We start from the raw sequence: 16,166 nt of genomic DNA on the forward strand, positions 1-16,166 counted from the left end.
GTCACCTGTGCCACTGCAGTCTCTCAAATACACCAAACCAACCAAGACCGACGATCCAAGAGGCGCATCAAGAGACACCAGCGGGCGGCTGGTACCACCCTGGCATCTGGCTTCCCATGCTCCATCTGCGGACGAGTGTGCAGCTAAAGGATCGGACTCTACGCCCACGAGAAGTGGCACCAGCGGCAAGGTCGCTGAACCGACCCTCCTCCCACCCTCATCGCTGGAGCAAGCGTCTTCATCGTGTGTGTGTGTGTGTGTGTGTGTGTGTGTGTGTTTGTGATGTACTTTAGCAGCTAGTCTTGGGTTCACAACTGACTATGGCTGGACCTGCCCAGACAAGACCTCCATTATCAATACCTCCTCAGCTCTGGTAGCTGCTCATTTGATAATTAAACATTTGATAGAGCTGGTTTTCTGCTGCGTTCCAAGAGATTGTGCATATACGTGTGTGCATGTACTTTGTTTCTGTATCTTACATGTTCCAGGCTTCATGTTCACAGCACCTTATTTGTATTCATGTAAAAGTAAATCTACTCTTCTAATTCTGGGACTTCCATTAACATATTGATTAATATTGTTTATAAACTTTGGAGCCTCTGAAACATATAGGGCAAAGCCATTTAGTATAAAGAGAGAGGTCATTACAATGTTGTCATGCAGACATTAAATACTATAGAAAACAAGTAAAATATGTGTATGATGTTGGTTTATTATTATTTATTATTAAATGTATTTTGGTCCGTATAATGGTATTATATTTTATTAGCTTAAAAATGATTTTGGACAATGGGTTAGAGGGTAACAGAGGGTGACTTTTAAAGGTCATTAGTAATAGTGAGTTGGAACAAAAAATGTCATTTCTCAAATAGAACAATTATTACACAATTACACTTGAATGCGACATACAGTAGCAACTCTGGCTACAAAACGATGAAATTAAACCAATGTTTAAACTTTGTTAGCCACAGTGAAAATAATTATTACAATATCTTTTTATGGCAAAATGTTTTCAGAATTTACTTTTTCTTTTACTTTTTTATTTATTTTTATTCATTTAAGTGATGCTATGATGTAATCTTAAAAATGTAGCTAATGAATTAGATGTCACATCACATTTAGCAACAGTGTAGAGGATTTACTGAGTTAAGCAGAAACAACTGGAACACAAATCGACATACAGTTACTGCATGACCTTTCTTTACAGAAAGCAACAATCTTGTTGAAATGGGTTGACATTTTAGTCTTAAACTGTACGAAAAATCTAAATATTAATTACTAAAGCAGAGATTAACTTTAGTGACACCCTTTGAAGATTCCTGGATTCTTTCTCTCTATATTTATCTTTTATGCCCGTGCCATGGATGGAATGATTTTCTTTGAATGAAGATAACGGGAGTTACTGAAGGAAAGGTTTTGTGTGTATGGATGCACATGTTTGTACTGTGCCATTTGATTTATTATATACTGTACCTTCAAAACAAAAAGGTATTCAACTGACCAATTATGATATGAGCTTAATTACGAGTGATCTGATCCGCAGGGCCAGACATGGCTGGCGTAGCTGCCAGAAAGCCTTCTGATAACAAGCTACTGACAACAGTAGGATAGGAATACTGTAATGATGACCTGTACACCAATGCCCATGCTTGTCTGTCTCTAACTCTTGCTCTCTGTTCTACATGCTTTACGTCTACAAGAAACAGAAAAAGAGCAAGCTAAATAAACAACACACAAACAAAAGACAGCACAGTGTGAGTGTGTATATCTGGTATGTCTCTGCTGGCAACCTTGCCCCCCCCCTCCAAGTAATTTTTCATCCAACTGCTGCAGTACACTGCAGAGGGAGACAATGGGGCAGTGAGGTGGGGTGGTGTGTGTGTGTGTGTGGGGGGGGTGTTTTCCTGTGATACTGTGCGGTTATGGTGAACAGCTGTCTGTTGCTGGGATTACTTACAGTATTTAACAGGTTTGCATGGCTGGGGGATGCAGGAATGGGACCCTACAGAAGCAGAGAGAGTTGATAACTGAGCTGCAGATACACACGCACACATGAATACAAGCATGGCCTAGTAGAGCTAACAGCAGGCTGTACGACTGCAGTGGGTGTTGATTTATCACTCTCACTCACAGTAGGCCCATCTTGCTGATAATTATCTTTGTCAAATGAATTATCAGCGTAAGTGTCAGCATGACAGTGCCGATGAATTACATCCAGATAACCTTGATTAATCAATAAAATGAGTTTTAGGGTAAATGTTTTAAGCATATGGATATGCTCCCTGTGGAAAATGTCCTCCTTCTTTTTCAACTATCTCCATCCTCACGTCCATAATTGTTCATCGTTGTACCTTCTAACACTCTCTCTGATCTTTGTATTCTCATAGAGGCATTTTAGGGCTTAGACTACGAGGACCACCAAATACAGTTTTCCTAATAAAACTTTTGCTTAACTTTATTTGTTATGTCAACCTGCTTGTGGTGTTAGAGGAAAAGACTAAAGATCAGCAAAACTGTCTGTGAACCACAAATATCTGTACAACATTTTCTGGAAATCCATAAGGTCTAGAGCCATGCCTAAAAGGGAGTTCAGTTGTGAATAAGGTCCAAATTACGACGTCATCAGTGTAATTAAATAAGAGTTAGCTCAAAGTTCAGTTCACACTGATTGAAATGAACTAGTTCACGTTCATAGTTCACTTCGAATTTTGAACTAAGTTCAAAGTTCACGTTTATTTCTTCTGTTTTTTTGTTTGTTTTGTTTTTAATAAGCTGCTCTGAGTTTGGTCAGATGCCTCTACTCAATGTGTCATTTAAAATTTGTTGCTGATGTAGTTGACGTTCGGTTCGGTTTGACCCTTTTTTATTTATTTTTTTAACCCTAATTTCTCAAATAGTGTTTCCCTCCTGTTAAAACTATGTTTCCCATAGCGCCCCCTAAGTAGTTAGGATTTGGCTCAGATTTAGGTATGGGGAAACAAAGATCGACGAGTAAACCGTCTTCGACATGACACCGGCATACCGGGTGCGGTAAATCCTTGGGTGCTGCGTGAGCATTATAGGTTTAAGTTCATAAGTCGCAAACTGAATCGTTCAGTTCACTTTTACCTAATGCACAACACTGTACGTCATAACCACGGCAACTTTTTCTCTTTTATAACATTGTACTGTACAATAATCACCTTAATAGAATTAGAGTAAAATTTCACTCACACAGTTCATGTTTATAGATGTGTGTCTGATGGGAGCTATAGCAGGTGATAGCTTTATTAACTGGTCCAGACAGAATGACATCCTGACAGTAGGACCTGAAACGGATCGTCTCGGACGCTCACACCTGCTCCACCTGACACACTCTTGTAACCAGTGAACACTTCCTGCATGGAGGAAATTCATTATTTCATTATTAATTCACACACTGCCATGACCGTATCTTTCATTCATTCATTTTTCATGTATCCCTGTTCTGCTGCTATTTTACGATTCAGCACTCATAATGCTTGTTGTATTTTCCGCTTTCCGCTTTTCACTGAGAACCCCACTACATTGAAACATGCACTATCAAATGTCTCAGCGTAACTGTCTGGTGAACGTGGTGCTGTCTGTAGTCTGAGGTTATTCTATTTTCTATTTTTTAAGTTTCCCTGTTTGTTTGGATATGTTCTCCTTTTAATAAACTCACTCAACATACTACTGAATGTCCTTGGCTTGTGGTAAATACATTAGCATTTGTTTGCCAAATGAGCAGCCCATATTAAAAGATATGAGTCGTGTTTAGCTTTTCTAGTAGCATGTGTGTGCAAATGAAATCAAATAGGTGCCTCTCAGGGAGTTGCATGAGTGCTTTCTGCACCACTTCTCTTTCAATCAATGAACCGTGTTGTGGCTTTAGCCTTGCTCCTCGAACCACCTTGGCTAAACCTGCCTGTTTATTTTAGTCTGTCTTGTTGTTTAGATCATTAGCTACGTTACATTTTCTCTATATAACTGCTGTTAACACTGTTTGCATGCTTGCCACGTGCTGGCGCCCCAGACTATTCAACATGTTTTTGCTGTACATAAAAAAGAAATGCACATACACACATACACAGGCTAGTTATGCACTGATATGCAATTGATTATACATATACATTTCCTGGCAGAGAACCATGGTTTGTTTTTTCTTTGTGTTTGATTTCGTGCTTCATTGCATTCATTGACTTACCGGCGAGTTTAGCCATGCACACTTGTTTGTTTACATATGTGTGTTTTTCAGATTATATTTGGTGTAACCTTTGCGATTTGACCCTTCAGCCCCCATCTTGTAGTGGGCTACTTTTTGCAGCAGGAGACCTAACAGCATTTAGTTTGAGACAACATTTGAGTGGCATCTGCGTGATCAGTATGAACCAGTGTAAAAATCAGAAAACAAAAACAAAATTGGTAAAAAGCAGAGAAAATGAGGCTTAATCTGAATTCACACATTTTTCATAATTTCCATTCTGTTGTTTTACTCCCATACCCTAGTTTGTCACAACTTACAAGTATGCTAATACCAGGCTGTTGTGCTGTACACTTCTCCTGGTCCATTATTTAAGCTGAGGATCATTTAAATAAGCAGAGCAGAAAAGAGGATAAAAGAAAAGAGGATAGCTTGAATGCAGTGAAGCAGTGAATGGCTTTGTTAGTTGTAATTGACATGGCAGCTCATGAGACTCTGCATGTGCTTATGTGTGTCTGTGCCTCTCTGTAGCACTACTGTATTGAACTGCATGTTGAAGAGGAATGAGATGCAGTAAGCTGGTGTGTTGCTACCAGTGCCCTCAGCCCCTGTCAGCAGATTGGCCACAACCACAAGTACAGATAAAACATTGTGGACGAGGCACTGACAAAGCAGGGCCATCCGGGGCCACTTAAAACCAATACCACAGGGCAGCGTAAGGCCTTCCATCAATTACAACCTTATTAGCCTAATCGTTATGGAATAATCCAATCTAGGAGACAGCTGAGTCCCAACTCTGCAGATAACCAACAGGCAAGCTAACTAGTGGAGAGCAGTGACGGGAGTGGGTGTAAATAAATATTGTGGCATTATATTTTGCGATACAAAAATGATTTGCAATGTATTGTACAGTAGAGCTGCAGATTGGATTGTGGTTTCAGCCTAATGTTTTCAATTGTCTCTTTTTCAAATTTCAAAAACAACCACTGACATTGGAGAGTTTTGAGTCTTCCAGCCACAAGCAATGCACAGGTTTACCGACTGACTTCTTCTGTTTCAACAAGCACCAACTCTGTGTGTGATTGCACTGAGCAGATAGACACATTTCATCAAAACCCTCTCTTTATACAGTTTGTGGTCTCTGTATGCTCATTGAGTGATACAACTCAGACGACCACAAATATTCACTGAAGTTGTTGCCTAGAACACATTTGTATCTGTTTATCTCCACTGTCTTCTTGACATTGACTTTAATTGCATTACTGTAATGCCACCTCTGCATTGTGCAAAGAGATTGCAACTAAACTAATGCAGTTGCTGTTGAAATTGAGGTTTGTGATCAACTAAGGTATTTGGAGAATGTTCAACCTATTGTCCAATAGGGGTGGGGGAAAAAATCGATACAGCATAGTATCGCAATATTTTCTGTGGTGATACTGTATCGACACACAGACGCCAAGTATTGATCTTTTATTATATATATGTATTGTCAGTTTGTCTGCTTGACAATCTGATTTTGCAGCAATACAATTGAAGTGATGAACAAACAGAGAAATTTATCTTTTTAGATAAAACAGATGTTGACAAAGTTTCCTTTTGGGGACATAATTTGAAATTGGGAAAAATTTGAAGTTGGAAAAAAGTTAATGAATTGCAATATATCGCAGAATATTGCAATATGTTTAAAATCGCAATAATATTGTATTGTGACATAAGTATTGTGATGATATCGTGTCGTAAGGCCTCTGGTGATGCCCACCCTTATTGTCCAAGCAAGTTACTGTAATACATTTGTTCTTTAACTCCATGAGGATATTCTTGTACATTGCATCTATTCATTTACATGCATTGCATTTATATACCTTAATTTGACAGACACTTTTATCCAAAGCAATGTATATTTTCCACCAGCCCCAAAAGCATTGAAAGGATGGAAAAAAAACAGCAAAGTAGAAGCAATTGTAAATAATTAGTGAAGGAATAGTTCTGTTAATAAGAGAAAGTCAATGCAATAGAGCAGTAAGTATAGCACGACTATGTTTGTGTACTGATGTGGTGTGTAATTATCCTAAATTTAAAGAATGGTAAAATTGACATACATATTACATACTATACAGAAGTAATTAATTAGTGTTGCGATCCTGTGTAGTACATTCTAGTTTGCCACCATTGTTTGAAAATACATCTTGTAGGTTTTTCATGTGTGCTTCTATCTGAGAATTTACAGTGAACGCGCAAATTAAACTGTGAGGCCTGTATTGTGAGACTATGTCGCTGTGGCACTCAATGGGAAAGATGACACAGTGACAGGAGTTCAGACAGCAAAAGCGAATGGGAGATGTAAAATGAAGTGAAAGGTGATAGAAAAAGAAGAATATAAAATTTGAGAGCCAGCTGGCTGACCTCTAACTCACTGAGTCAGTGATTGAGGAAAAGGCAGTATTTTATTCTCTCCCCAAGGGTGTTGAGAGAACACACCAGATTAAAAAAAGTTATATAAAGGAGAGAAAGAGTCCATCCTACCACTATCTCTATCACGCCACTTCTCTACCTATCTCTATCACTCGCTGTCTCCTTCTCCCTCTCTGGGATTTGACAGTAGGATGATAAATTACTTGTCATGGGTCTACTGTAGACGGATGGTTGAGGGAGTGGAGATCTCGTATGCAGCAGCAGCAGTGGGCTTCACTAAGTGGGACTGAGTGCAAAAGGACATGACTGTGTAGCAAAGGGCCAAAGAGAGACGTGATTTCTACACCACATCTGCACTTCAGAAAGATGTCTGGTTGACTGGCAGGCTCACAGGGCATGCTTGCCCTTTTTTGTTCTAGTCGCTAGGTGTCAGTTAGATCTAACCTACTGATCGTCTTTGTTCTAGTAAATAAGCATGACTAAATACTGGCTTGAGTTCTAATGTAAGGAAATCTGAAACAATACGAAAAAGGCTGCCTCTTATGAGACCTTTTCTGCTAGGCTCAAGTCAAAGCTAAGGGGCTGATTTATGCACCGTTTAAAGATAATTTCTTCAGTTGTGATATTATTGATTATTGAGCTATACGATTTTGATGAACAGACAGACCTCGACTTTAACATTGTTTCTGAGATGCTGCTGAGTGGGGGAAAACAAAAAAGACACTATTTGACACCCATTGCCAGTGACATTGTTAGTCTAATGTGATATGCTGCTGAATTACACCCAGTTTGTCTTTATCTCCCCATGCTGACAGCTACAGGATGAGAAGTTGTCCAAACACTTGGAACAGGAGGACATGAGGTGGAAAATGTGTAGCACAAGCAAAATGCAAAAGTCAACCATGTACTCTCACACATACACGGACACTTACATTCACACATACACCGTTTAGTTAATAACTTAGAAATATTTATCTAATGCTGTATGTAAAAGATGTGATAGGTCATTTTCGTTTGTGACATTCACACAGTGATAGATTAGAGAGAAGGGCAGAGTGTGTGTGTGTGTGTGTGTGTGTGTGTGTGTGTGTGTGTGTGTGTGTGTGTGTGTGTGTGTGTGTGTGTGTGTGGTGTCCTTAGGAAGCAACCTTATCTTTAACTGGAAATCTAATTTTCAGCGCAAGCAATTTACTGTACAGTAGCTGTGCATGTGTGCAGAATGTCCGTATGTGCACATTCAGTCATGCATATTGTATATGCCTCTCAGTACACAATAAGCATGACATGATGATGATAATGATTCAACCACGCAATTATTATGTTGTGTTGAAGCAATATTTGCACAATTACATAATGATATGATACATTTCAGAAAACAAAATGACATCTCATTGTGGCCATAAGAAGGTACCAGACTGTCATAATAATGGCTGGATTGCAACCATTTACATTCAGTTTGACTAATATTTCATTTTAGAAAGCAAGTTTTTTTTTTACCTGTACTGTCCATCCATGCAGTCTTTTTTGGTTAAATCTTCTTAAATTTTGTATTAGCATATTTCCATTCCATTTTGTGTGCTATTTTGTGTATATTTCTGATGTGCTCTACATTACTATTATAAAAATATGTCAACATACACGTTCAATCTTGCTCTCTTCTTCTCTTTTTGACACACACACACACACACACACACACACACACACACACACACATACACACACACACATACACACACAAACACACTTGCACCCAACCACAATAGCAAAATGTACTGTACTGTAAGTATCTGTGGGGGAGTGATATAATATATGGTTTTTGGCGCAACTATTAGCTCATAGCAGGTGCTGGCTTGCCTCGCAGCAAGTGTCTTCCCTGGAGTGTTTCACAGGAAATACCGGAAAATTGCTGCAGGTGGTGATACTGCACAATGAGGCGACTAGCTTATCGCGAGAAAAAAAATATAAGGTGGTAAGTAAATAATTTGTCCCCACTTGTGCACTTGTAGAGTTGAGAAAATGGGTGAGAATAAATTACCAAATTACCGTACACAAACCTCAACATTACGTAATATTGGCCCTGTTCTGACCATATACTGTATATTTGATCCAATCTCACATACATTTACATACCTTAATTTACAATGCAATTTGTAATTTTTGTTTTAACACAGCCCCAGTGCTAATAAATGTTAGTTTGCAAGCATTACTGATGTAGAGAAACCTAACAGCATTGTATACCATTAATAACTTAGATTGTTGACTGTTTATAATGTATTAAAAGAGTTGTCATTTTGTAGTAATAGGTCATCCGATTTGGTGTTTTGATTTTTGAAGGCCCACTTGCTCAGTTGTCATGAAGACTGCTTTTGTTTGATTCTCTGGATTGTCATTGATTATTATACTGTGGGCCCATTTTACATGACTGATGTAAACAAATCCTAAATAGTTTCAAAAACAGTACTGTAGCTTATATTTAGTTAATGTCCCTGCATTTATTTGAGAGTGATAACCTTTAATCTTAATCTTTAATCTTTAATCATAATATGTTTTGATTTTTGGTGGTGGGGGATAGGGGTGTGCCATATCATATCATTCACAATACCGGTATCATTTTCAATATATGATAAGAAAAAATGTATATTGGGATAATAGAAATATCCCGACCAGTTGACCAGTTGACGCCTTTTAATTTGGCAACTGTTTAGATGTGCACTTTGTTGTATAATGTTATCCCCAATTAGTTGACTTTACTAGAAATTTGTGTGGAATCCCATTGCCTTAAACCGTTTAAGTTTTTACAAAAGGTGAAACAACAGATCAAGTTGTATTTACGCAGAGCGGTAAATTGATGCAGTAGACAGATCAAGTTTACATTAGTAGTTATTACTAAAAATCATCAGTAAACATAAATTATTTGTTGTTAATTATTACATGTTGTCTCCATAAGCATGTTAAGTTAAAGATTTAGAGCGTAACTTTTTTTATATTAATGAATGTCCGTTACATTCAAGCCATTGCCAAATGAGTTGATATAAAGCTAATTAAGACTATCAGCTCCACACAACTCTCTCTGTATTTCTCAGTATGGCTATGTTCAGAAACTGGTGTCGTCCGGCGACTTTTGCACGCAGAAAATCAAGTGAAGATAATTACCTTTTCTGAGGAGTCCACCATGTTTTTATAATCCTCCGTGTCCTCCTTGGCTATTAGCAACTGTGTGGAGGAGGGGTGGGGTGGTGCACGATCACGGAAGGCTTGTATAATTGTGGATACGCCGATAGTTTAGTTGTCTTTACTTAGAATTCCTCATGAGGGCGACTACGCACTACAGCTTTAAACATGCAAAGAAACATAACAAATATAAAACATTAGGCTACTTATCAAAAATCAAAAAGAAAAAGATAGGAAAGCAATTAGTGGTGGGCGGATCAATCCAAATATTGATAATATCGATACCAACGTTGGTATTGATATTGATCAATACCAGTGTAATGAGATTGATACTTTAGTTTTAGTTTCTCTCCAGTGTGCACTGGTGCAGTTTCATCAAAGAGGCGACTTGGCTGTCTGTGTCTGTGTAAGTGCTGCTCCTGTCACATCGCGGAGCAGAAACACTTTGCTCCTCCTCCCCCCTCTTGTGATTTGATGTTGTACCGTCACGTGAATCATCAGCGCCAGACAAACAAGCCAGCAAGCAGCCAGGCCTGGCGGCAGCCAGCACCACACACGCAAGCAGGACAGAGATGGCAGAAGAATGGCAGAGAGGAATAGGAGTGCTGTGTGGCTATATCATCTATCTATTTCAGGCCGAAAATGAAACAATGGCAAGCTGTATAATTGTGAAAAGGCACTGTAACATGAAGGATTTTATGCTAAAAATGTGACCAGTGACCGGTCTGGCCCTAAAAAGGCCAGACTTAATCTGACTCCAATTCGATGGTCACTACACTCTGAATATTGTTCTTTACTGGTAGATCAGAGAAATAAAGGATTTGTTCAGTTAAAATTATAACAAGCTTTAGTGAATGATATTGCAGAATACAATAGCGTATGCATATGGATCAGATACTTTAATACAGGTCTATCTTTCATCTATCATTCCCCCGGCATCTGGTGGTGCTAAGTTAAAATACTGTCTTATTCATTCAATTCTGTCCCATCCCTGGTGGTGCTGTCATCAGTTTGGATACAGTCCAGATCTTCTGGCTCCAGCCGGCTCCTAACGATATGTAACACACTGCATGGAAATATGACCTTGGCCTCTCCCATTCTCAGGTCAAAAGAGACAAGTTGCCATTGTTGGATTTGAATACCTGTATGTTCTCATTTTCTGCAGACTTAAGGAATTGTGAGAGCCAAGGCCATTTCCATACTCTGTGCCACAAATCCCGCGCTTACAAAACACTGCAACATTGTTGAGTCCCCCCCACCCCATCAGAGAAGACCTTTTTTCAGGCAATTTCTCACACTCCCTTTATAATGTCTTATCACTTTAAAACCGGATGGCCTCTCATAACCCAGAGAAGTGGAGACAACAAGGTCAGCTTCATGAACTCTAAAAACCTCTTACTTTACTAAAATATATTCTAACAAACACAACAAAATTATACAAGCACTTGAAAATTCATCCTCCTTAATTATTAATAAGTATCGGTATCGGCAATATTGGCCCTGTTTTTACTTGGTATCGGATCTACACCAAATGTTGCAAAATCGCACACCATCAAAAGCATTACACACTAATCATTGTAATGATTAGTTCTGTTTGGAACATATCACTCAAGCATCAGAGTTACTGATTTCCAGTCAGTGTGTATGCCCCCTCTGCATGCTTTCTCACTCCCCAGACCCCATCAGTCCCCACCCAGGTCTCGGTTATGGTCCAGCAATAAATGTAGATAAACATGAACACTAAATCAACCATACAAACGTAAAATCAAAGAAATTCTAATAAGGGAAGAAGTTCCACTCTCGGGATACTTCCTGCTTCTAAACTGGTTGCAGTTCCCCTCTGGTTCCATATAGGGGGCACTCACAGCTGAGTGCAGAATTAACGGTAGTCTATGGAGCTATACCCCTCAAAATCCACTTTTCTCAGGATATAATTTTTTGTCTAGTAATTTGAATGTTGTATTCAAAAGGGGAGGCTAAGAAAATACACACTGTTGGGTGTTATATTTTATTAAAGTGGCTTTTTTGTTCTAAAAAGCCTTTTAAAATGTCAATGATGTCATACACATCGTACGGCCAGAGATACTGCTTTACGGAAAGCTCTGAGTCGCTTCCTTTTTTCTCTTGAGGCGCAGACAACACAGCTGACAGGTTAGGCTCTCCCTGTCAATACACGTGCTAGAAAGAGGTTTGCTAATGTTTTAAAGACCACGCCAAAATATTCACTCTGACATTCTGGTTCTGCTTCGGATGCCATCAAGCGTGATCTCTGGTCGTAATCAGTCCTTCACTGACTAATCAGCATTCATTAGCAGAATGCTAGCGTGTTAGGGGCAACAACGACTCACCCTGTAAGAAATCAAAAGGACATAAGTACTCGTTCATTCAACTTTCAACCTATAATCCATGTTGAACTTGCAAAAACTCAACGACAATCAGGCAAAAGAGACAAATTTAGCCGTCTAGCTCCATAGAGTCCCATTCATTTTGCACTCGCCTGCAATAACCCCCAGTGGAACTCTGGTGGAACTGCAACCAAATTCGGTACAATGGGGCTAAATAAGGAGTTTAATGGCTCTCTGTAGACCGGCTCTGCTAAAACCTAGATAACATAAATGTACACCCATAAAAACACACTTTAACTAGGACAGACACCGTTCAGAAGATATTGTTTTTCCCATGAGCCTTTGCATTGCTTCAGCACAGAACAGTTCAAATGACCCCACCCGTCCCATACAGAAACTCAACATCCTTAGTTATCTTTATATGATCTGTGTAATGCATATTTAAGCTGATTATTACAAACAACTAATGTGATTTAGTAATGAATATGGTTTTTAACAAAACATAATAAGTTTAATTACTACTAAATCTGGGATCCCAGTGTACAATTTATATTTTATACAGAATCTGAATCTCACTCTGAGTTTTGTTGTTTTCAAACTAAATAACTGAGAGATTTTTTATTCAAGTTTTTACAGAACATTTTTTAAGGCAATCTGTAAAACTGTAAAATGCAGCTGCAGTACACAGTGATACTCAGTTGTTCGGAAGAAGAGGTTGGGTAATACTGTATATTGACTGACAAAGTGATGGCTGCCCAGCAACAGCTACATTCATTAAACAGTGGATATCAGGATCACCAGGATATCTGCTCAGTCCTGTGTGAATCAATAGCTGTAGAGGTCGTGGATGATGCACATACATGGGAGAGTGGGCATGTGTGCATACGTTTTATCCAATGTAACCCTTCCTAACTCATCAATATCTTCTCTCTGCACCCCCTCCACCTGTTTTTCTCTCTCCCATGCCCTCACCTCTTTGTCTCCCACCAGATGGTTTATAAGCCCTGGCTGTGTTCTCAGTACTTCCAGACCACCCAGATGCACTGCAGTAAGCGAATCCCCTGTGGTCAGTACTGTCTGGAGGTGCAGCAGCGGTGCCCCTTTGTCCTGCCCGACAATGATGATCTCATTCATGGAGGCAGCCCCAGTTTTATATGCACAGGTACACAAAATACATCATCTTACAGTTTATGCATTCTTCTGTTTGTTTTTAGCTCCTGTGTTTGTTTTATTTTTAACCTTATTTTAAAGATTAGCATCAGTACAGTACATACAGCTGCCCAGTGTAACTTAAGTACTCAACAACTCAACTAAGCAGTTGGGGTGAAGTGCTTTGTTGACTATTTGAGGGATAAAAAAGCATTACTTCCCTAAATCCTGGGAATCAAAGCTACGAGTAGCAAGCTTTTCTAACCTCTACTGCTTCTGCCCACCCCGTGTACTGTGGATCATGCTCTTGGCCTGAGTAATGTTGAGGCTTTTCTGATGCAGAGGAAGAATCAATGAAATATCAGGAGACTGAGATCTGAGTTAAGTGTGCAGAAATACAAATGGAACAATATTATAAATGATAAAACCCATCCTACTTTCTTACATACATGCCTGCACAGAAAACAACTCTTGGAAATTAATATCTCTAAAAGAATGCCAAATAAGGTCTGATATGTCCACATTAAACAATCAGCACACAGACATCCAATTATCCTCCAAATGCTATAATGCCTTTGGAAAATCCTTCATGCAGATATTAAAGAACATTCATATATAAGCATAGATTTATACGTTTTCTACCACAGTAACTTACTGTACAATGAGTGAACACATATGAGCACATAGTGAACGTAGTGTCCTGCTCAATGATATTTCAATAGGCCAAAAAACTCTGATAGTCACACAAAGTGAACACTCGTGACTTTACAGTTACAGGATGTTCCGTTTAATCATCAGACTACAGGGAGATACACCATAACAACAAATTCTATCCAATTACTCACAGCACCAAGAGGCATCTGTACAATGGAACACTGTGACAACAAGTCTGTGTGTTTCGTAAGTACTGAACAGCATAAAGCACTCTGTCGGTCAGTGTTAGTGAATGCAGTGCTTATTTCCAGCCCTGGACACACACACACACACACACACACACACACACACACACACACATGCTCGCACGCACGCACGCATGCACTCACGCACACACACACACACACACACACACACACACACACACACACACACACACACACACACAAATCTAAATCCGAAATAAATGGTTAATAAAAGATTTTTGAATCCATGGAAGATGAGTGAGTGGGGTACAGAGTATAACTGTGTGAGCAGAGTTTTGTCCCAAGAACATGATTAATAAAAAGACACACTCTTACATCACATGGTGATGCTGCCCTCTGGTGGTCATGTTGAACATTAAGTTAAATTCACGTACAGTATGGCAGAAGAAATCCAAAGTAGTGTTTGTGTTTCCTATTTGTGTGTGTTTTTCTTTTGATCATTTGAACTGATTTTTGTATTTATGAATAATACTAAACAGTTTGCTTTTATCTTTTGTCGCTGGCAATATTCTTTTTGTTTTGTTTTGTTTTGCAACTAAAGGCCAAAACCACCGTTGTGTTAGTCCATCTCTAAATAGTTTCTGATTGTCTGTAGCTCTCAGCCCCAAGCCCATTCCTGCTATCAAACTAAATCTTTAAAAAACTAATCACATATTTGTATATACTTACATTTAAAAAAAAAGCTACATCATTTCCTAAAACAGCAGGGCACTTTAGTTTTTTTCGCTGCACTATTGAGTACTTACAGCAGGTGTATGCAGGATTGAGTCAACATAAACAACCAATGCCAATGTTTATCATAATAAAAAATCTTGTCTCCCAGTGTAACAGTGGAGCTCTTTGATGTGTTTTAATAGTATTTGGACAAGTATGGATATCTAAGGCATATATAAGAATAAAATGTCAGAATATACAAAAAGTATAAAAATTTAGATAATTCAGAAGCTGTAACCACTGAGATGTTTTGGATTTCTGCTTGAAAAAAGTGATTATTGACTATCAAAACTATTCTATTGATTTTCTTTCAATGTATTAGTTGAATACTTGTTTCAGCTATAACTGCATGTAAATGAAACAAAAGCAGATTAAGGAAAACACACAAAAAAATGTAGGGGACACTAAAAACTGATCATTTGGGAACAAATAATTGTGTGTTGGAAAAATTTTTTTCATTCTTTCAGATGATAATTTCAAGAATGATCAAGTTCATAGTAATTTATAATCACTGAGATCCATTGTTGTTATTGTCTTTTATGTCTTTTGGTTCTCAAAGCAGTGCTTGTGGGGGAAGCTGGACAAGCAGCAATACTCTTTTTGTGACAGGAAGCAAGTACAGGATTTATAAAAAAAAAAAAAAAAAATACTACATGCAGCATCTTTAAGACAACGTGTGCGCTAACTGTTTATATCTCCACCACCACCACCACCACCCCCCTTCCCCCCAAAACAACCCCCAGGGCTGCTGGAGGACTATCCATCAGGTGTTGACCCGGATGCAGAGTGCTGTGACGTGCGGTGGGACTTGAAAGTGGACAACCGTTCCCGGGGGACCCTGAAAAGAACTCACCCACCATGCCAGCACCGTACCTCCCTCAGCTCCTCTGCAGCCTGCAGACTGTGTAACAGCCGGCTCAAACTCTGCCTCCTGGTCCTTGTCCTCCTACACACTGTTGCCAGCCTCACTGCATCCCACAATGCAACAGGACTGGGCCTCCCCGCCATTACGCCTCTGGAGGAAAGCCCTGCCAATGAGGAGTGATAGAGCTGCCAGGAGGATGTGAGGTGGTTGGGGTGGGGGACTCCCTCACCATGGCAACCAATGTGGAAAAATACAGCCGCAGTTGTGCGAACGGCTGGAGCTGTGTGCCTGTGGACATTCTGCAACGCTTTCTGGCAAATGGAAATTGTGGGACGCTGTAAAACGAAAGACACACAACTCAATCAAAACAAATAAATAAGTAAACAAAC

At 39.2% G+C, this 16,166-nt stretch overlaps 1 protein-coding gene across 1 annotated transcript in view; it reads left to right on the forward strand.

Annotated features, from left to right (window-relative positions):
* The window catches only part of nalf1b (NALCN channel auxiliary factor 1b), an 86,740-nt gene extending 70,783 nt beyond the window's left edge, over nucleotides 1-15,957 (forward strand). Inside the window, exons 2-3 of the mRNA XM_028590434.1 lie at nucleotides 13,120-13,291; nucleotides 15,656-15,957. Of these exons, the coding sequence (XP_028446235.1) occupies nucleotides 13,120-13,291; nucleotides 15,656-15,957 (474 nt within the window). The remainder of the gene's footprint in view (nucleotides 1-13,119; nucleotides 13,292-15,655) is intronic.
* The last annotated feature ends 209 nt before the right edge of the window (nucleotides 15,958-16,166 follow it).

The sequence above is a fragment of the Perca flavescens genome, chromosome 11 (genome assembly GCF_004354835.1).
Source record: "Perca flavescens isolate YP-PL-M2 chromosome 11, PFLA_1.0, whole genome shotgun sequence".
Classification (NCBI taxonomy): Eukaryota; Metazoa; Chordata; class Actinopteri; order Perciformes; family Percidae; genus Perca; species Perca flavescens.